The sequence below is a fragment of the Sparus aurata genome, chromosome 22 (genome assembly GCF_900880675.1).
Source record: "Sparus aurata chromosome 22, fSpaAur1.1, whole genome shotgun sequence".
NCBI lineage: Eukaryota > Metazoa > Chordata > Actinopteri > Spariformes > Sparidae > Sparus > Sparus aurata.
Window position 1 is genome coordinate 12168389 of NC_044208.1, and position 23165 is coordinate 12191553.

The following is a 23165-nucleotide window of genomic DNA, read 5'->3' on the forward strand; positions in this document are numbered from 1 at the left end:
AAGAACAACAGTCACAGAGAGAGACTAAACTCAGGGTTTGACGTTAAATATCATTTATTGCAGATGAAACACAGATCAACACTTTTCACACACACTGTCAGCTCCAGCAGCCTCAGAGCTGAAGGTGTTTACAGTTTCATGTCAGGACACGTCTGTCCTGTCACTTTCTCTCACTCTCTCTTTCAGACATATACACTGAACATGAGCTCATTCATTTATTAAATCACTCATACCGTCCATTAATCATTCAACGATCTGAAAATATGATAATCTCAGTCACAAGCAGTCAGTCAAACTATTTGGATGGCTGGTGGATCTGTGCGATAAAAAAAGCTGTCCAACAGATCCTGAACTGTACAAAACAGATCATTACAGCTTCCTGTGATCAGACGTGCGCTGTAATGCTTAAAACATCTTTTTGATCGATTATCTCACATCTGTTACATGAAAATAAAACAACCTGACCTGATGCAAGCTCACTAAGTCACTTTGGGTCATGTTGATTGATTTGCATAAATATATAAGTCTGAAGGTTTTTGGAGAGCTGTGTGCAATTTGACATCTACAGAGAACATTAGGTCTTTTGCATTTTTTTTTGAAAGACTTAAGAGAGTAGAAAAGTGTGAGGAGTTATTGTGGGGAGACAGTGCTCATATAAAAAAAAAAGTCTGATTCTGTTCTTTTGCATAGATCATTTTAGGTAACGCCCACTTGGAGCTTCTTGTTCTGCATGCAAGACTAGCAGGAACAAGCAGGATTTTTCAGAGTCTGTATAATTATATTCAGGAGTTGTAGTGTTTCTATGTTGAGAAACACTGAGGTTAATTGTGGGTTCATTAAAGGATCAGTTCACCCAAAGACAAAATATTAGATTATATAAGATATATAAGACTACAGTATTTCTTCAAGAAAAAAGAAGTTCCACCAAAAAGTGTTCCTTATGGGTTTGTGTGTTACCATAGATTTTTTTTTTAATGCTGAGTTTGTATGATACGACCGCCACCATCCACCTATGTTAAATATGTGTGCAGGAAATAAAACGTGGGAGACAGATGTTTTAAAACGTGTCCAAATAAAGCCAAGACTATCTAAGTTCCCAAACCTGAGCTGTGATTTTTTTTTTAAATGGGCTGCACTCTCTTTGAGCAAGTGTGGTTTGGACTAAACCCTAAATAGTATGTCGTTTTGGACAAAAGACACATAAATACATTAATAAAATGTAAATGAATGTTGATTTGTTAATACAGATGTTTCTCTTATTTTACCATTTTCAGAAGAAATTGTATTAGCATTAAAGTCAGTTGTAACTTATTGGTTATTTTCACTGTCGATTAATCTGTTGATTATTTTCTTGATTAATCTATTGATTGTTTGGTTTACAGAAAATGCTGTAAGGTATCAGTGTTTCCCAAAGCTCAAGATGTCCACAACCCAAAGATGTTCAGTTTACTGTCATAGAGGAGTAAAGAAACCAGAAAATATTCAGATTTCCGATGAAAATACCGATGTATCAATTATGAAAATAGTTGGTGATTCATTTAATAACTTCCAATTTATTGACTGATCAATTAATCTATGGAACGTTCCATTGAAGGCTCATCTAAATGCAATAAATGATTATTCAGAGAAAATAATTTCACAGTATTTTTTTAATAATTCTGTGAGTCAGAATGTTTCTTCTCCTTATTTCTATAACAGTCATATTTGTAGTGTGGGCAAACTGATTTTAAAAAAAGTTTTTATATTTGTTTGGATTAGTAATTCAGTAGTCCCTGCCCAGGGACTACGGGTGGAAAAAAGCAATTTGCTAAAACCCCGTGCAATGCATCTCTCCTTGTTATATACAGGGTTAATGTTTTATTGTGCACTGTTCCTGTTCAAATAAAAGAAATATTAATAATAATAATAATAATAATAATAATAATAAACAGAGCCCAGTTCTCACACACTTTTCTACTCTATTGCGATCTTGTTGAAGCAAATGGTCTTATATTCTCTCTCTTTCTCTCTCTCTCTTACACGCACAGACACACAAACACACACAGTAATCAGATATCTCCTCTTTGACTGGAGTCCCACTGCAGTACCGAGATACAAAGAGGCCTGGACAACTTGAGCTGCTATCATACGAGCACCAATGGCACTAATTTCATCCAGGTTTCAGACACCTGGACCAGGACCGGGACCTCAACTTTCCACCTCCTATCGCCACCACAGCCAGAAGGGGCTGGGCTCGATCCAGCAGGAAACGTCCCATTAAAGCTTATCGTCTCAGCAGGGCCTGACCACACTCACACACACATAAACACTCAAACTGAATGAATAAATGTCAAAAATCAAATCAAAAGCAATAAATACTAAGCACACAGTGCCGAAACTTGAAACGTTACAACTCACTTCTCTTCGTCTTTTTCACTTTCTTTTCTTACATCCTATATCTCCATCCCGAAACTTTCCTGCACTTTTATCCCTCACAAATCTCCCACAGGCATCTTTCTGTCTCCATCGCACTTACTCGACCCTCCTGCACCTCAAAAATGCAGAGCGCGCACACACAAACACATGCAGGCTACAGTACAAATCAGTAGGTTTCAGATTCCTCATTTAGCTACACATGATCAAATGAAAACAAAAGTAAAACCACAGTGACAAGACACACACACAGAATCACAGCTATACATCAGTAGGGACCCAGCGGCCATTTGGTGTCCAGCATCTTGATTGGTTGGCGGTGGAGGTCTAATCCCCACTGGCTAACGATGAATATAAGAAGATATATTTTAATCCCAGCGAGGTCAGTCTTCTTTGGCCGTGACGATTCATCACTCTGTCTGAGGAGAGAGCGACACGACAGTCAGACAACCAATCAGAAGTTCAGCTTCTTTTGTACTCTATCATTAAAGGAATTAAAGGAATAGTTTGACATTAGGAGATATAGCTACCTAATTTTTCTTGTCAAGAGTTAGGTGAGAAGATTGATAACACTCTTGTGTTCGTAGGTTACATATAAAGCTAGAGTCGGTAGCCAGTTGGCTTCACTTCGCATGAAGACAGGAAACATATAAAAAGTGCTAGCTTGGCTCCGTCTAGAGGTAAAAAAAAATAGACCTATCCACACCTCAAAACCACGTTCATGAACTGAGTGTATCTTTTTTGTTTATTCATATACTAATCATGTTGACAACAAGACTAAAAGATGTTGCTGCTCCTGGCAAAGAAAGCCTGGCACATAACATCCAATAAAACCACATTATGTTGTGTTTATGCTTTGGTTTCTGCACAAATTAAACAAATGAGGGTCTCATTTTCAAATAGTTTTGTTTTTTGTCCGTAACTACGGATAAATGCCTCAAATGTGAATCACTGAATAGACTTTAGGGTTGACTTGCATATGTACACAAAGCTACTGTATGTGGAAACAAGGCTTAGGCTAAATCTTAAGGCTCAGATAAGCTAATAAACTGTGGTTTCAAATTTACAGTACAGGCATGAAAATGGCATCAATCTATTCATCTAACTCCTGGGAGTAAAGAGATTCAAAATATTTAACAAATCCTACAAAAAGTACCACGAGAAAACGTCATCAGTTCAAATTTGATAAATATTCTTTGAAATACAGTTTCTAGTGACACAATACGTTTTTTTGACCAGCATGACAAGAAAATGTGTCTTCTAATAAAGACATGTATGCTTTTATTTTAAATAAAAACAACAAAAACAGAAACCATGAAAATACTTCTCAGATTTTCTGTCCCTGGTTGACAGTGCAATGCTTAGTTTGTGCATGAATTGAAATAAAAGATCACAAAGTGCTGATCAGGAGGAATCAAAACCGGACTGTTTGGAGGCCTGTGCAAACAAGTCCAAACATAAACAAGGTGCTGCTTTGAGTCATCAAATCGTTTTTCCCATAAAACATGAATGCAGCCTTTTTGCTGTAGAGCAGAAACACTTTTACAGCCCACTTAGCGATAAATAATTTTTGATTTTATTTTTAATTGTATGATTAAATCATAAAAGAAAGTTGCATCTTTAGATTTTCATGCACTTTGACACATCCTAGTTTAGAGCTAGAGTGTGCAAAAAATCAGTCTTAATGCACTGAAAAACTAAATTTTGTTATTTTTGTTTTTATTATCATGTAATTAAAAAAGGACTTACTTACTGTTTTTGTTTGTCCTGCGATCATTTTAACCTGCTAAAGAGAGAAACGAGGTTTGTTAGCAATTCGCAGAGGATAGTGCAGTCTAAAGCTAAAACAAGTGCTCCAGGCTTCTGCCAGAAATTGTCATAAAAACCAGACCAGTGCTTTGCATAGAATCATAAAACACGACTGTTCTCGGCAGGTGCTAAACAAATCCACAGAAAAAAACCTCTAATTTGAACAGTCTAACGCAGTTTTTTAAGGGGTTAAGACTTAACTGTGCTGAACACGGGGCTGAACCCTGGCCTCCTGTCTGTCTGGCTGTTCAGGGGTCGCTGGCTTAGTACTGCAGGTTAGTATTCTAATAAGGGTTTAGTCTGAGCCTGGAGAGCAGACCAGGAAGTAGTTTCACCACTTGGTCTCTGCAGGCGGTCCTCTTGTAAAGAGGAGGGGCTCCATAAAGCACGGGTAATGAGATGGCATGTTAATGAAGCTTGCTGCAGTACAGACAAGAGCACCTGGAGAATAAGTGGAGTCGTAAAGACTGTGTGCACGTGGTCACACAGCACACATACAGAACCACATGCAAAAAAAGCTGCAAGAACATTTGCATTTGTAGATACAGCAAGTAGCTCATGATATCATTCAGAGTGACACGTATGTGTGGAAAAGAAAAATTAAGACTCCGTTAAATTATCTCCAAATAACTGAAGAAACTATACAAGGGATCATATAGTACAGGATATTAAGACATCTTATTCAAAGAGAGCTAACTGATGTTTTTTCGCCTATGAACGATTGTTCTCTGCAGCCACAGTCCTTTATTACTATTACTATTTACTTAAGATAATTTCCCTTTAATATTTTCTGTTAGATGTAAAATCTGCAAACACACCAGTATCTCTCTTCAGTTGTTGACCCCACCAGCAGAATTCCACTCTTTAATACAGCTTGAAATGTGCATTTATTTAAGTGCTGCACCACCGTACAATTTGTATTTACTTGTACTTTATTTCAGAGTTATGGCTCTTAACTACATTTCAGAGGGAAACATTAAACTTTTCACTGCACTACATTTATCTGCCAACTATACTCACTTTGATTTTACATAATGATCAGCTTATAAAATAGGATTCATTATTGTAGATTAAAGAAGCTGCACACAGATGTTTTCAGTTATGTAGCTGTTAAGAATAGAGTTTGTTCAAAGCCCTGCTGGAATTTACCTGAAGTCACCAATGAGAATGATAAAGTTCTAACTCCTCCAATTTAACCAACTGTAGCTTTCCTGAAGTTCCGAGAAATGTCTATTTTTAGACATGTGCAAACATAACATTATCTTTCAGAGCCTTTGGGGCACTGTATTCTAACACTCTGAAAAGGGCCATCTGTTAAATTAGTTATTTTACTTCGGATAATTCAAGTACATTGTGCTGGTGATGCTGTTGGCTGTATTTGAGACATTTGCTAGATATAATAAAGTCCTCCACAACTGTCTTGTAACAGTTCATTATTCATGATCAATTATGGGTTTATTGGGGGTATTTCTGCCTTAATTTTTTGACAGTAACTGCTAAAGAGAGACAGGAAAGGCAGGAGGGAGAAAGGGGAGGGCATGCAACAATGGGCTCAGCAGGAATCAAACCCAAGCTGCTGCAGTAAGGACTCAGCCTTGATACCAGATACATGGGACATGTTCCACCAGGTGAACTACCAGGGCGCCTGGGTTTATGATTGAAATAAAAATGAAGTTCATTCCCTAGAGAGCTGAGAGACATGATCAACTCAGCTGATGTGTGGACGGTCTTACTAAGTGAAAAAACAAAACAGATTTAAAGTTGATTTCAGTCATGAAAAAAATCACCAGTGGTGGAGTTTTTATTGATAGGTTATTTAATATATTTACTATGTCATTTTGCTGTGTGGTATTGGTTTTGCATAAAAAGTAAACCCATAAGGCACAAATAACTAGCTTCTCACTGTAGATGTGTTAATTAAGCAATAGTGAAATCCATCTCAAGCAACCCATGTTAGTCACAGTGCAAAGATTAAGCATTATCATGATCAGGTTAGTGTGAAGATGTGTCAGTAAACTGAAAGAGGATAATGATTTGGGAGGAGATTAATTTACCTCTGTCCTTCCCATTCAGCAATCTCTCCTCCTCCTCCCGAACATCATCTGAAAAGAGATGAAAACATATGAACACGTCTTGGACAGACAGATACAACCTAATCTTTTGCCTTAATTTGTGAAAAATAGATCAACTGGAAGCTACACAGATGTCAAAAGAGCAAATGCAGGATGTTTACCAGAGTGGAGCTCTTTGACCAGTGAGGACACGGTGTTGGTGATGGAGTCGGCTGCTACCAGAAGGTCATTCCTCAGGTTCCTTCTCGGGCCTGAGAAGAAGAGATGCGATAAAAATAAAACAACGATCGTGTAATGTTGCACATCAGAGAATAAAGATTACATTTACACAAATCGAACATTCGTGTCACGTTTTTAACTGTTGCACTGTCAATTACAACAAAATCATAAAGCAACCCAATGTCCTGCTGATATTATGTAAATTTAAGTAATGACATATAACTCATCACTTTTAAAACCAGCTCACCTCCTTTCCCCCTTCTTACACGTAACACATTTATTCAAGAGTATATCTAAAGCATCATGAGATTCATTAATTACACGCTGTACATCTTGGAGAATCACTTAATTCCCATCTTTCAAGCCCTCTGAGGCAAATTTGCGATTTGAGACTTTGATCTGTGTGAATGAAATCTATCTTGATCTGACTAAAGGTTCCAGACCAATCTCTTGATATTCTTGTTAAACATAACATTTGACTTTCACACAGCATTTCCTTCACAAGTGGGCTACTTGTTGAATTATTCATTCCTGTCAAGTGGTTTGTATTACAGGATGAAGGTTTTACAGTGCACCATGAACTGTTAATAAGGTGAGAATGACCTGAAACACTGACTGGGCACTTTAGCTGGGTAGAGATTCAATAAAACATGTGGGAAAAGCTCAAATTAACACACAAAAACATTTTTTCAGATGAGCAGTAAAATATCTAAAGATATCTTTTTTTATAAGTACAGATAAAATTCAGACTTTTTATCTGGAAACCTGAATTGTAGAACTTTATTTAAATTCACTTTTAGAAAAGCAGTTTTTCCAACTCACATGTTTTATGATGAACATCCAGGTTTAAAAAATAACATAATTCCCCTTTAATGGTGAAATAGTTAGGTGGAGCAACACTAAAACCTCATTGGCTAAATCCTTCAAGAAAACACCTCTCTCGTGTGTCTCAAAAAAGTGTAAAAAGGACAAATGAGGAGACTGTCAGTAAAAATGAATTACTCAAAGTTATACCTTTACCTCAGAGCTATAACTAAACCAAACCCATCAGATCTATCTGTTGCTTGTTTTTGGCCCTTCTTTAAGTTCCACTCTTACCTTGGGCGAATGCTTCCTGTACGTCGCCACCCACCCCCGCGAGTGAATCTTGAGGAGGGTACATGTAAGCCTGAGGAGACACAGCACCTACAGAGCGGACGGTTGACGGGCTCGGTCGAGAAGGAGAGGCGTGAGAAGAGCCAGCCGCCTGCGCCTGAGAGATGGATTTATTAGAGCTGTTACATCATTGTCATTATTCAAGATGTACAGAAACACTGAACTTGTGATTTTTGTTGCAGCTGACATCATCGCCACTAAGTAGTAAACGTTGTGGTTACTGCTGGGAAAAGCCGGGCCATGATTTAGCCCCCAATTGGAAAAATGAAGCAGTCGCTTGTAAAGCTGACTAATTTTGACATTTAAAGTTTCTGAATGATGTTAGGGCTGACTCTCACATTTACACCACTGTGAGTCCAACATAAGGGGGGGGGTTAACTTACTGCCTGTCGCTGTTCCTCATCCTACATGGGTGGTCAGAAACACAAGAGGAAAAAAAAAGGATTGAAAAGAAGAGGTCAGAGACAGTCAGAGCTAGAAAAGGTGCAATTATTAAGGAGGAAGAAGCAGTGGGAAAAGTGAGGCTTGTTACTGCGAGGACAGACACAAGGAGGTGTGAAGAAAAAAAGGGAAACTTTGCCCTCATGTGTGACCACGCTGAAAACAACGAGCAGTCTGTGTGTGTGTGTCACCTTGAGCAGCTTCATCAGTCCCTCCAGCTGTACCATCAGCTCCCTCCTGCTCTCTTGCAGAGATGACATCCTCTGCTCCAGCTCATCTTTCCTTTGTCTGCAGTGCACACACACGCACACACACACACACACACACACATACATACACACGCACACACACACACACACACACACACACACACACACCCTCCATTACCCCCTCCATTACTGTCATATAACAGAGTGTCAGGAGGCAGCAATAAAGGAACTCAAGGACTCACAGTAGGCAAAAGACACTTTTAAACTAAAAAGATTTGAGACTACACGGGTATGGGAATATAGACAGCCATCAGCACAGCAAGCTGGAAAATGTCACACTTGTTATGTCATTTATCTCCAGAGTTGATTTAGTACACATTTATTTTGACTTCACCATGTAACTGGGGTGGACTGATCCATTGATATGGATCAATAAATCAACGCATGATCTACAATCCAATAAAATCAATGAAACATGAAAACATCAATCCACAACATCATCTTTGAGATATGCCTTTGGCACTGTGTCACCTTTGCTGTCGAAGCACACAGTGCTAGCACAAGGCAGGTAATGGCAAGCAGCCAAGAAAAGATGATGAGGCTATTTACTCCCCTGTCGGAAATAAATCTGCACTGTTGATATATTTGGGATATTGGAGAAAAGACGGGCAGTCAGACAAACAGAACATCTCACTCAGCAGTCTGCTTACTTGTTGCTCTCACTATGACAATATTAACTGCTCTGTTTCATCAATGTTAGGCTTAAAAAAAGTGCATGCTTTATGTTCTGTTGGCAGATGAGGTGACTTAAAGGAGACATATTCTGCTCGTTTTTAGGTTCATAATTTTATTCAGGGTTACTACTAGAATAAGTTTATATTCTTTAATACTAAGAAAAACACATAACACAAGTTTTCTCATACTGTCCAGTGCTGCAGCAGAGTTTTCACCCTCTGTATGAACCGCTGTTTTAGCTGTCTCCTCCTGAATACCCAGTCTGCTCTGATTGGTCAGCTCAGGCATGCCTCATACAACACAGCTCACATGTTTTCCGTTTCAAGTTAGTGGACACTTAAAATGTGAATGTGGGTATAAATCATGGGAATATGTGACCTGGTGATGTACAGTGTTGGGAGTAACAGCATTTAAGTATAACGGCGTTACTAACGGCGTTATTTTTTCAGTAACGGAGTAATCTATTGAATTACTTTTCCCATCGTTACAACGCCGTTACCGTTACTGACTATAAAATGTGGCGCGTTACAAATTGAAGTTTGTCATTGAAGCTGTTGTCATCCAACTTGGCTCTCAGCCACCGGAGCAGCAGGGCTGCTTTATTTTTCTCCGGTGAGGCAGGAGGGAGGGGCGGGACAACCGCAGAGGTGCTGATTGGCTCTCTAAGGTAGAGTGAGAGTTCGTAAGCCAATCAGAGGCTGTGTTCGGTTTACACACAAACCACACAGCCTTGCACACACAAACTAGCAGAGGTGAGCTGCAGAAATGGCGAGTCCAGAGGGATGGTTACGTTTTCAAAGTGGAAGTACAGACACTACTTTAACCTCCTTTGTCCACGTCCGTTTTAAGCAACTCTAATCTAATGAAGCATCTCTCAACTGCATGCGCTTCTACAACACTAGTGGCCAAAAACACCGTTGTTGACACTGTTGATGATGATAGCAGGTGTGGCTAAAGTGAGCTCCGCTAACACAGAAGGACACGGAGCTGTCCGAGCAGCTAAAGCTGGATGTTTCTGCTCCAGCTTCACTAAAACTTGTGACACAGACTGAACTGAATGCAATGATAGGCAGGTATGTTGTTGAGAACATGCTCCCGTTATCAAAAGCTGACCCAGACTCCTTCATTGGCTAAATACCTGGGAGAGCAGGTGCCGGTCCGCCATGCAGAAAGACATTTTCTAAATACATAGATGCAGAGTACATTAAAATCAATGCCGAGCTCAAAAGGGGAAGAAAATAAAGTAATGCAAGAGTTACTTTTCCTGGTAACTAATTACTTTTACATTGGAGTAATTCCGTTACTAACTCAGTTACTTTTTGGGAGAAGTAACTAGTAACTATAACTAATTACTATTTAAAAGTTACGTGACCAACACTGATGATGTAGTCAAGAAGTCTCAGGCGGGAAGACCAACGAGGTGCTTCAGGAGCAGTGTCTTCTGTGGGAGAAAGTAGCGTCCATTGGCCTGGTTTTGTGCTTTTTAACCCTCAAGATCTTTTAAATGCCCAAGGACCTATTTAATACACTGAAGGTAAGGAAAAAAATTTAAAAGCAAAATATGTCCCCTTTAAACCACCACTAAGTAAGAAAAAGTCCACATGTAATTTGTAAAGCCATGAGCAGAAGAAAAGTCTGCTAAGCAGAACACTATGATTATGAAGGCACTGACAGATGTAAAGTTGAGAGATCTTTGTTTTGTTGATGTAATGCTGTTTTTGTTTTAAATCCTGTGAATATGTTTGTGTGTACATTTTCCAGGGTGAGACAAGAGATTATTTTCCTGCGCCGGCTGGACAAAAAAGTTATTCTATTCTTTTCCAGCCAATAATCGAAAAAGGGGCAACAGCTTCTTTTGTAAGTGACTGTGTTAAATGGGCAGATGATAAACTGTATTGAATCAAAATTGCATTGTGGCAAACTGAAACGTGATGTCAGCAAATATTGTATCGCTGTCAAAATAATTGGTATATACTGCATTTACTGTGAATGCTAACACACCCCAGTATGTTTGATGAGATTTATGAATAGACACAAAATAATCTAGACCCTCCCAAAACTCCTGTTTCACTCTTACACTTAGGCAGAAAGTCATCTAACATAATAAGAGATTGATGGTACTCAGATCATCATCCTCAAAAACTCCCAGGACATCCCTGTTCCAACAGCAGATGTCAAGTGAGAGCCAGAGAAAAAAGTTAATTGCACTGTGTGATTATATGGAAACATGGATGGTTGGAGATCAGAGGCAGAGGAGCACAAGGTCAGAAATCCTTGACATTTTCCTGGGTGATTCTTTGGTTTCAGGGCTCGGAGAGGAGACGCAGAGCTCGCTGACGTGGAACATGAGAGCGTCATGAACATCTCAGACGGACCACAAAACTATGAAACCAAACTTTAAAAAAATGTGAAAGCACAATCAAGACAGGTTTATGCTGATGGCAGAAGCAGTAGGGATGTTCATCATGGAGACCACCAAGGCATTCAAACTGAAATAGAACTGAACTGTCAAATGATAAATCTTTACTACTTACAAGATTTAAGAGCCAACATATGTAACTAACAGAGTAAAAAACATACAGAGGTGTTTACAATCTTTGTTCCCAAACAGTATGTGGTCTGGATGGGACATTAAAGCAGCTCTTCTCTTTCCTTCTTGGCTCCCCAATACATGGTAGGATAAATGAGTAAATAAACAAGTAAAATGAGTCTGAGTCACACAGTAACTCCAGATTAAAGTAATTATGATTCGAAAGTAAAGCTCCAACAGTGGGACCATTTTATCTGTATCATTTAACATATTTCCCAGAGGTTCTCTCAAATAATGCTGTCTCATCATGAATCTGTACTCCTTAGAGACTGTCCTGCACATGTACACAGGCACTGCTGAGAGAACAAACGTCATAATACTTTTGTGGTATGGAAGCAAATAATTATAAAGGAATGACTGCAATGAGCTGCAAGAGGTAACATCATTGGACAACTCCAGATAGCAATTTTATGGGTTATGGCGGTAAATTACTCATGAGATGAGTAGTTACAGTATCAGCTGTTAAGATGAGAAGATGGAGGGGAGAGTTGGTCATTTCAGGGTAGTCACCATAAACACTGTATTTACAGGGAGTTGTGTAATGTGTGTCAATAAGGTTGTGTTAGTTTTTACTACATGTGCATGTAATTTAATCAGATCATAGAAAAGTCATTCATCACAGTGTAGTTAAAAAGTCCAGTGAACACCATTTACAAAGATCTAACCGGTGCATTTTGTGAGTTGCATGACTTAAAGGCACCAAGTGCAGAATTTGAAAACTTTTGAATCTGGCACCACCTAGTTGCCCCATCTAAAAAGACACTGACAGCAATGCATACTGCTCAGTTTAAAGGAGGAATAGCATCAGAGGAAATTGTACCTCCAGTTTATAAGCTTGTGACAACACCACTGTTAAAGATTACACTGGACATTTTACAAGAAAAGACACTCAATATTTGAAGAGCGCTGTGTTAGTTTACTGCTAATGCAAACTGAACGTTTCCTACTGCTGCAGTTTCAGATTAAAAGCATTTAACATCTGAAACATGAGTTGACTTCTGAAGTAGTCACAGGACATACAAGATGTTTGTAAGTGAGTTTAGCACTTACTGCTATCGTTGATCAAAAATGCATCTACAAAACAAGACAATGGCCGTTTTCAGCATTCGCTGACAGCAGATCAGTATGAAGAATTGTACAAGGAGCAGCTTTATACACTATTCATGTAATGCAACAAGAAGAATCAGGCACAGTGAGCTGTTTAATGAGGGCATTAGGCTTTGGGCGATATAAGATATTATTGAATGATATTTGGGCTGGACAATATCGTGATATAAGTCTAGAAGACATTTAACAGACTGCATAAGTGAAGTTATGTTCCCGGTTTTACTGTTCTGTCCACATGCAACCGTGCTTTTGGAACACTGAAACCGTGGTCGTCTGAAACCGGAGTCCAGGGTGAGGTTTTCGGCCAATTCAGGTTTCAGTGGTTGTGTGTGGATATGACAACCGCGAATATTTCCGTTGCTTACGACAGAGCTGAGCGCGTGCACGCGCAGCAATGTAAACACAGAGTAACGACAGTTAGAAGGTGGTTAGAGGTTAACTAGCTTCGCTTGATACCTTGGCTATTATGGATGTGACAAAGTTGTTGTTTATTAGCTTGCTGTCAGCTGTGTTTGGCTGTCATGTCCAGCTGCTCAACCTGATGCAACAACGGCGGTGCCTGGATGAGCAACGAAGGAGACTGCTCCTCTTGCTAGGAAACAAACGATGCACCCTTGCGAGTCGCCATTTTTGTTTGTGTTTTGGTATTTGCCACGCTTCCCCTTTCCGGTTTTAAACTATTTTGATTGGTTAAAACAGCCTTCCCGTTTTACCTTACATCCCCACCTATTGCTGTGGCATATGTATTACACGTATATTGCATCACTTGGTGGCGGATTTTACGGTTGCGTGTGTACGGAGTTATTCTCGGTTATTTTTATGACACCACTCGTGTGGACGCGGAATTTTATTTAACAAAACCTCAGTTGCAAAATAACCTGGTCTGGTGTGGACAGGGCCTCAGTGAAGTAACCAGCTCCTTTTGCCTCAGAAACATTGTCACATTCCCTATTTTAAATCTGAAATACTGCCAAATAAGCACTTTTGCTTTTTTCTTTGACTAGAAATCCTCCTCCATTGTCTTGTTGATTAACTCTTGTTTCGTGATAAATGAAATCTGAATCTGTTGCTGTACAGAGAAGACACTTTCAGTTTGTAATTAGTGACCATCATCTGACTTTTGGTTACTATAATTATTGATTAAAAACACCAACAAAACAACAGTGGGTGCGGTCGGCAAGTAATGTCATCGCTGTATGTCCGAAAGCCACGGTTTACCGCAGCAGGTTTAAAGGATATTATGATCACACAGTAGAGTTAAAGTTGCTCTGTCGCACTTTAAACCACCAGAATTCTTACACAGTCATCACTGCAACTCTCTCCTTCTCAGATTATTTATATCAAGTCTCCCTCCTCTTGCTTTAGAGTTTTTGTGTTTACCAAAAAAGCATAAACACGTTGGATTTATATTGGCTTTCACTTAATCCACCATCTGTCACCACCATCTGCCAAAACGCACTCTCCCTCTGTGCTGCAAAGCAACACGGCAGATTTCCCGCCAAATCTGACACTGTGGCACACAATGCAGGAAATGCGGGGTAAGGCCCTGACAACCTTTGATGGGTTTTGAAAAGTTGGTTTTGGCATAATTTCAGTGGGTATGAGACACGAGGTTGAAAACAAAGAAAACAATCATTGTTGTATGAGTCCGTGCAGTAGGAGACCACATTGCAGAGCTTCTGGTATTTTCTGGTCTATGGTGGAGTGTTTGTTTACCTGAGCAGGCGAAGCTCGGCCAGCAGGGTTGGGTTGGTGCTGCCCTTCTCGGGGCTGGACTGGCACGCTGCGTCATGCTCTGCACGGAGACGCTTGATCTCTGCCAAGATCTCTCTGGGAAATGAAAAACATACTCGTCAGCTGAGGCTTGGGGAGCGTTACATGACTGATCAGACAGCGAAAAGACAACAACAAGCACATGCTTCTGCAGACTTCTGAAAGAACATGTTGGATTTACAAAACACAAACTCAAACATTTGACATATGCAAATATACACACAGGGCACTTTTACTGCAAAGGAATGTACCTTTCTTTTAGCCAAAGGAACTAACATGTTTACAGTGTTTCATACCACAAAAAAGGCAAAAGTTAATGTTTTGTGCACAACAAACATTACATCCATTGTTAGTGCACATCGTAATTTTTTGCCTTAATTATCAAACAATATAATTTCGTAAACACTGACACGCTGCATGATTTCAAGTATTCTATAAACATGAGGGAAAACTGGGCATGGGCACCAGTACAACAACCAGTGCAGGGACAACCAAAGTCCTACTGCAGTAGCACCTCAGTCTGCACATCTATATACATTCCGAAACACAACTACATTGTTACAGACTTGAAAAGAGCAGCAGTCAAACTAAAAGGGGATGAATTAAAATGAAAATGTCATCCACTATTCACACATTTCTACCTGTTTTTGCACTCCAGCTGAGCGATGAGCTCCCTCTTTTGTTTGTTAACATCAAAGTTGATGCTCCGGTTTGGTATCACCTGAAAAACACACAAATTTAGTGGAGCTTGGTGGATTTGCACAGACTGTGAGTTGATAAATTGTCATCTAAAAATATAAGACTTTAGTTTAGAGCTTTAAGATCAGAGAGAATCCGCCTACAACTGTGTGTCAGAGCTCTGTGTATATGTATGCATTTATGTATTTGCAGTTTGTGAGAAAACAAGGTGTTATTGACTCACTCCTGTGCCGTCAGTCTCTGCTAGTCTGGACGTGTAGCGGGCGATCAGTTTGTGCTCCTCATCTTGCCTGCTGGGACTGTTAACACTACTGTAACACACAGAGGACAGACATTGAAGTACATCTGACTGAAAGCAACAGTTACTCATGGTCAGTTATTTTTTCTTAAGTTGTCAAAGATTCATTTACAGTATGAATATGTCAGAATGTGAGAAATGGGAGCTTATATGTTGTCGCCACTATGTGGTCAGCATTAGGGAAACATGCCAACCCTGTATAACCCACTGCAAGACTGGACTGCTTTCAGGCGAAAAGGAAGTTATTGGATGGTATTGTGAAACTGTCTATTCAGTAACTTAATGAAGCTAAAAGGATGCTGGACACATCAGTGACGTTGACAGACTAGTTGGGAAGTTTCTCTGAAGCACATGACCCAGAGGCTGATCGTGGACAGTGGTTTTCAATCATTGGTTCACACTAGACAGCAAAATATGAGTTCAGTTTATGTATAAACATTATTTAAATATTGATTGTTTGCTTTTGCTTGATCTTTGCTCTTCATAATGATCAAACAAGATCAAATGTGGATTAAGTCTGATTAAGATTCAGCCTAACTGTGCTCCTGCACATTGTTCTTCTCTCTTCAACCTCCTTGATTACCAGTGTTGACAGCATTAGCTGTTAGTGCTTTCAACTTGAGTCTGTTTTTGTGTGTCATCATGGCAAAATGTGGTCCTAATGTGGACACCCACACAGAAGCAGTTTGAGTACTTCATGAAGTGTTAATATGTCTGAGTGTGAGTTTGTGGACAGGTTTTGTCAACAAAATTGCATCACAAGCCTGCAAGATACAGTCACAAAACTTTACAGGTTTGTAGTCTCGATAGAAATAAAGGTTGAGTTTGAAGAGGAATGCAGTCTGACCCATACATAGTGAGTTCTTAATGCAATAATGTAGTAATGACTTCTAAGAAGTGATGGTCAGAGCATTAAACATGTAAACATGTGTCATGGCTGGTGTGATGCAATTGCAAGACGGCCTCTTGTTCCCTTCTGTAACCCCCTGCTGTGTCACCTCGCTCACCTCGGACTGCTCTGGAGACGATTCACATACGCAGCGATCAGAGAGTGTTCTTCGTTCATACGCTGAGCAGCTGACAAACTGGATGAGAGAAAAACAGACAGGACAGGACATAAACCTAAATATTCAGATTAAATTATATTCTCGTTAACTATGGACAAAACTATTTTACCTATCTTCCAACAATAAAATGCTATCAAATGTTTTCAAAATGCTTTTTGTCTGTCTTAGTAAATCACTGTTATTTTGCTATCTATTCTGCATACAGCAAAAACGATCTTGTTTCTTTGATTTGGTAATATAATGCAACGTATTCATATCAGACTTCATCAGCAAAGAAACAAAAATCTTGGACTTATTTCTATCATTAGCAGTGGTGTTTTCTGCCCTCCACTGTTTATCAAGACGTAAAGAAAAATTCAATGAATAACTTCAAAATAGCAGAAAATAGGGACTCAAATATGTGCTGCAGCATGATGTGCTCTCTTAGCCTCCATAGAAAAAGTTCAATTTAAAGTCAAAGATAACATCTTCAAATGTCTTGTTTTGTGTTAAAAACCAAACAACATTCAGCTCACAATCACATAAAACGAAAATGCAGCAAATAAAAACAATTCAAAAGCTAAAACTGTTTAGAACATGTAATTAGATAAATGACTTATCTGACTATTAAAATAGTTGCCGGTTCACTTGAATTCTACTTTCCTTGACTCATATTGTTACTTATTCCTGCACAACAAACCCAATTTTAATTTTATTTAAATCAAATCGGTGAAATGAAACTGGCAATGGGTGAAAGCTACGATATAGACATAGTAAATTACAATAGGAAAAAGGGAATCAAGGAAGCTAAGAAAACACCTTTTATGTTGACTCAAGCAAATCAAGACCAATGTATCCCATTATTTCTCATCTCCAGAAAACTTCAAACTTCTAATAAGAAGATGAACACGAAACTGGTATTTTTCCGTAGGGGTCTGTACCTCTTGGAGGACTCGGGCGCTGATGAGGACAGCAACATGGCCTCACTGGTGTTCCTAATAGGACGAGAAGGGCTGCACACACAAACAAAGAATGTATCAGACTCATATTATTAAAAGTGTAAAACCAGAGAAAGAATATCAACATTAAAACCATACACCACGACGCCCTGCCTATCAGAAAACACATTCTCTCACTCACACTCACATACTAACACGCTCTCACATGCTTTTGAGTGCAATCATGCAACAGTGATTGTACTAGTCTGAGCAAACACAGACAGGGCAAAGATCAGCAGAGAGAGCGAAAGACAGAAGAAGAGCACAAGAGTGAGAATGCAGACTGAAGGGAAGTGAAACACCGAAAATAAACCTGAGTTTGCATCATTTTAAACATACTCACAATTGTGCTAAGTGCAGTCTCTGTGTGCTGGCCTGAATATGTGCCCAGTGTTTGGAGGTTTGTATTGACCCAGTCTGCCGTGGTTGGGAAAACCAAACAAGGTTGATCCACCAGAAGGGGCGGAGCAACCAAAGTAGTTGGCGATAGAGGTGGGACTTTTGAGGTCTTGTGTTATCTGAACTTTGTGTGAACATGTAACTCTAACAGTGATAACGGACCAAATGTTATTTTAGAGTTTGCTCCTTGGGAGTAACTGTTTCACTTTCTGTAACGCCGTTTTCTGTGTTGAGTGTGTTCTCTGTAACTGTGTACAGTCTTTCAGAGGAATAGTATCCTGCCAGTATGATCCAGAAAAAGTTTTTCTTGCTGATGACTCCATGAAATTTTTGATAAAAACCCAACAAGTTCCAATGATGTTCGACTTTAATCATATAAAGCCCTATGTCTGTAACCTTCAATGTGAAAATACCAAACCAAATACTGACATTGTTTCCACTCATATTGTTGAGATATCAACGCCATTTACATTCAGTGCAAGACTATGAAACTTTTGCGCAATAGCAACCAACGTGGGCATGGTCGGTAAATACAGCACATTGAAATTCATTAAAATCCTTGAAGATTGTCTTGAGTCAGCTCCTTCAGTGACTTCATCTTTGGGCAAACTGACTGGAACCTACCGCTGAAACTCTGACCCAAACAGGTGATCTGTGAGCGGCGCGAGGCCCAGTTGCGCTAATGCGTAGGGATACGGAGGTTCTGCCGTTGAGAAAATGTAGTGCCACAAGAAAGAGTGGTCTGACAGCAATGTAAAGTGGTGTGAATTTTCTCTACATAACGTACACTTGAGCTGATATAGATTTTTTTAGGTGGGCCTTGTTTTAGGTGGTTAAAATTTGCTTTGTGTCTGGACTCCGTTCACTGCAGTACAAAGCTGCACGTCTGGGCTGGAGCGGCTCTCTGCTCCTCCGAACTGAGGCTGCGCTGATCAGCAATTACGGTAGGGAACATAAGAGTGTGTGAGTGTCCTGAGGACTTACACTATGTTGGCGAGGTTGAGGGTCCTCTCAGGTTCCTCTGGGTATATTGGATGAGGGGGCTCTCTGGATGACACACAGCCCAGAGTCCTGCTCAGGGCTCGACCAAGTTTTGTCGCCGGCGACTTCTACAAACACACACACACACACACACACACACACACACACACACACACAAATATGTTAGCAAACAAACATGAACTTTGTGACATTTGAGATGCAAGAATTTTCAATAGCATGTTAAAAGCAGCAACATCAGCAGCAATGTTATACCACGTGACTCATGTTTATGTACCCATTCCATTTATTCACTCTCTGATTATCTTGGTTGTTTCTGTTTGTTATCACATTTTTGCACCTATTCTGTTTGTTAATTTTGTTCTCGACATCATTGAAAATGAGGGCTTGCCCTCAATGATTTTTAAAGATTTGAATAAAGGTTGAATGAATGAATAGATGAATGAATGAATGAACTGCATTTAAGAATAGGACTGAACTTAATGGATACATTTTGGTGGTATTAAGTGATGTCGGTACGTTTAGCAGATCCTCAGCCTTGTCAACAAGCTCTACATGTGTGCCAAAGCACAACAACATTTTTGAATGACAATTGATTTGACTAGGTCTGATCTAGATTCAGAGTGTTTTAACTGTTTTTTCTCTCCTGGAAATCTTTGAAGATATGTGGGTGATAACTTGCTACAAAAATACATAAAATATTTCTAGTTCACTTTATCAAATGTTTCATAAGTAGATGCATCATATATGTGCATATGTACAGGAATATGTATGTAATTTCACTTTTTATAAATAAATAAACAAACAGATAAATCAGGTAAAAAATATTTAAATCCAAGAGATTTAAGATCAGACAATTATCATCAAGTTTTGGCTCCAGTCTCTGATTTTATTTGCATGCAGCACATGTGATTAAACTGGTGTGGCAGATGTAACTGAGTTTCCTTGGTGTAACAGTAAGAATCTGTCCTATAAAACACTGAAGATAAGCAGATAAACTGAAAATAAAATAAAGTCTGAAACTGAATGCTGTTGAATTAATATGTAAAGCCTGCTGAAGATTATTAGGATGTGTTGCCTGAGATGAGAGGATTCCACTGGACAGGCAGGAGCTGCACTTTTGAGGAAATTTTCTCTCAAACTGAAACATTAATAATACAAATTATGCCAAGCCTGGATGATGAATAATTCAACAACTATGTTTCCATCTATTAATACATAATTTCTTCATTGAAAACATTTTCCCCTCAGGCTAGTGTGACTTTTTGGGAACATAATATATATTTTAAAGGATTTTTCCCTCAAATAAATACATCATAATTAGCAAAGAGTTTACAATATTTGAAAGGGAATACACCTGTGTTTGGCTACTGACCCCAAGTCCAGATTTATTGAGGGATACTTGCAATTTTTGGATAACGTGTAAAAATCTGTTGCGTGTTTCTAATGTGTGTTGTTATGCTAGAACCTGTTTTAAACCAGACTATCTTAATTTTGATCAGTTTAAACTAAACCTGATTCTTACACGAACCCTACAACCTAAGTCTTAACCCTCACGCTGCACTGTAAAGATCTAAAGTTCATAACAGTCCTTACAAAGAAGGTCCTAGGGCACGTGCACACATGCATGCACAAATGGAGTGCCCCCTGGTGTAATGAATGAAGGCTCACACAGTGACTCACCCAGGATGAGTGCTCCTTCATCTGATGCTTGTTGCTATGAGAGCCACTGGCGTTGCCACGCCAGAAGCAGTTCTGGCAGAGCTGGTAACCCCGGCAACGGAGGCAGCGATAGCGGAAGCCCGTCATACCGTTGCCACGACAGTAGGAGCATGAGACGGGGTGATAGACTGACAAAGAGGCAGAGGACACACAAAATCTGTCAGCACAGGTTGATCAAGAGAAAAAAGGGAAAGGTCAGGAAATCCAAGATGGAGATGGAACTAGAGCCAGAATAAAATTTGACTTTTCAGACCCACATTGTTATCAATATTTGAAAATAATTTGATAATAAATAACATGATTTGACAGTAAATTGCATATTTTTGATCAATTCCTATTTTTTGGAATGCCTTAAACTATTTGTATATAAACTGATTAAAAAAAACTGAAGCAGCTTATGTTACACTGAAAGAATTATACAGGGAGTTAAAATGTTCTTAACGAAAATTGTTAATATATATAATATTGTTAATATTTTGGTGGTAAAACATTAAAAAAATATCGGATATTGGAAACTGGAGACTGAATGTAAAATTTCAGGATACAGAAACAAGTATTGCTGCAATTTACTGAAATCCAAGTGAATTTCAGCCAATAAAATTGGCAAGCTAATATCTTTATGTGTATGTCTGTTGTGTGTAGGTGTGTGTACCATTCTCCACGTTGGCCATGCGGTGCATAAGAGGCAGCCACACAAGACACTGAGGAGGATCAGCTACAATATCCAGGAACATGTTGAGCATCACCCTCTTCTACAGAAACAACAACAACAAAAGACAAAATTCTTCATGAAACCAGATTCACAGTCAGTTTTAATAATCCTGGGTAGAGGAACTGGGTTGTAGAGGAAAACACTGTAGATCTGATGGATGAGGTGTGTGAGCGTACGTGTTGTGGGAAGCATGAGCGCGCTAAAGTGTGTGTGTAGCCAAAGGACGGTCCTTCATGTAGAGCAGTTGGCAGCTTGAGAGCCTCTCTCAGAAAACCATCAAACTTGGACTGTACCAACACACCGCCGGAGTCAGATACCTGAGAAAACACATCTACAAACACACACGCAAACATAATTACAAAATGAATGATTGTATCCAACCTTAACCTCATGCACACTACCCTAGCCCTGACCCAGTAACCAAATTCTTAACCTGCATTGTAATGGTTTACTGATTCAGTTTGTTTTTGGTTTAACGGTTTGGTTATCTATGTTCAAACTGAATAAACAAACTGACCTTAGAGGACAACCCAATTTCATACCGTTTCATTTTGTTATATTTGGTGGACTCTGCCCACTTTCTAGCTTCAAACAGAGTTTGTGGGGACACTAGTTTTACTCCAATGTAGCTTGTTTATTCAGTTATCGAAATAAATATATATTTCTGAGTTTGTACTGTTACCTCATTTAAATTGTAAATATTAAAATTCAATGTTTGAATTTCTTCCCCAAAACTAGTTAGTGCCCCTTTAATGAAATCGTGGGCAAGTTAACATAAGCAAACAGACGCACTGACCTGCAATTTCCACAAGGTGGCATATTTGTGACATTTATTCATATATGAAGAAACTCACACCGAAAGAGTTGTGAGAATTAAACACAGTACAAATGTGAGTAAAATGTATTGCAATATGACAGAGTGTGATGTTGTGTAGTAAAATGATTGAATGATGGTAAATAAAAAATGTAAACTTTGCAGTGAACACCTCAGCCGGCAACACACACCAACGATTTAACATTGTAACAAACAAATGCAAAATTAATCTAACATGTGTATTAACATTCTAATTAATGTTAATTAAAGTGCATTGTAATGTCAATACTGCACTTACGTGTAAAACAGTACAAAAAAACAACATGCAAAAACACAAACTCTTATTCCTTTTATGCTATCATATCTCCGTATTTATAACCAAGGCCTTTATGTTAAATCAGTATAAGCTAACTTGATTTTAGATGTGAAATCACTGATCTGAAACCGATTTCATGTTGGTTGTGATGGTATTAACTAGTACTCACAACGGAGTTTATCAACCAGTTTCCCTCCACACAACATGGACAACATCGCCTTCACAGAGAGAACCGTCAGACGGCTGTCTGGTTCACTGAAACACATATGACGAAAACCTTAAGCAACAGAATGTCAAAGTGGAAAGCTGGACATCAAAAAACACAATTGCCCTTCTTAATGAACCACAGATTACTTTGTACTGACCTGTCAACGGCGGCCAGTAAGAACTCAACTAACAGAACAGTGCTCTCTCGTGGGTTGATGGTGTGTGTGGTGGGCAGGCGCTTGCTGAGCTGGTTGAACAGGGAGGACACCAAGTTCTCCAGTCGGATCACAGAGATGCCGGCGTGTAGCTCTACAGCATTCAGACCAGCATCCCGCACCGCCTCAATCACATTGTATATGTCAATCAGATGCACTGGAATGAGAAAGTCAGTAAATTCTTGACATATTTGAACAAAAAAGTTTTGAAAACTTCC

At 39.2% G+C, this 23165-nt stretch overlaps 1 protein-coding gene across 5 annotated transcripts in view; it reads right to left on the reverse strand.

Moving 5' to 3' along the window:
* Positions 1-36: 36 nt before the first annotated feature.
* Positions 37-23165, reverse strand: part of dtnba (dystrobrevin, beta a) — a 37326-nt gene continuing 14197 nt past the window's right edge. For 3 of the 5 annotated variants that reach the window (XM_030405061.1, XM_030405059.1, XM_030405060.1), the window contains 18 exons: positions 22891-23104; positions 22695-22780; positions 21572-21726; positions 21336-21435; positions 20645-20811; positions 18947-19071; positions 17507-17578; positions 16527-16604; positions 15445-15532; positions 15164-15243; positions 14466-14579; positions 8300-8396; positions 8051-8071; positions 7611-7764; positions 6455-6544; positions 6276-6323; positions 4166-4198; positions 37-2831 (listed from right to left, as the gene is read on the reverse strand). In XM_030405061.1, coding sequence (XP_030260921.1) covers positions 4191-4198; positions 6276-6323; positions 6455-6544; positions 7611-7764; positions 8051-8071; positions 8300-8396; positions 14466-14579; positions 15164-15243; positions 15445-15532; positions 16527-16604; positions 17507-17578; positions 18947-19071; positions 20645-20811; positions 21336-21435; positions 21572-21726; positions 22695-22780; positions 22891-23104 — 1697 coding nt within the window. In that variant the 3' untranslated portion in view covers positions 37-2831; positions 4166-4190. Of the gene's footprint in view, positions 2832-4161; positions 4199-6275; positions 6324-6454; positions 6545-7610; positions 7765-8050; positions 8072-8299; positions 8397-14465; positions 14580-15163; positions 15244-15444; positions 15533-16526; positions 16605-17506; positions 17579-18946; positions 19072-20644; positions 20812-21335; positions 21436-21571; positions 21727-22694; positions 22781-22890; positions 23105-23165 lie in introns of all 5 variants that reach the window. The other 2 variants (XM_030405062.1, XM_030405064.1) reach the window with 2 other exon arrangements.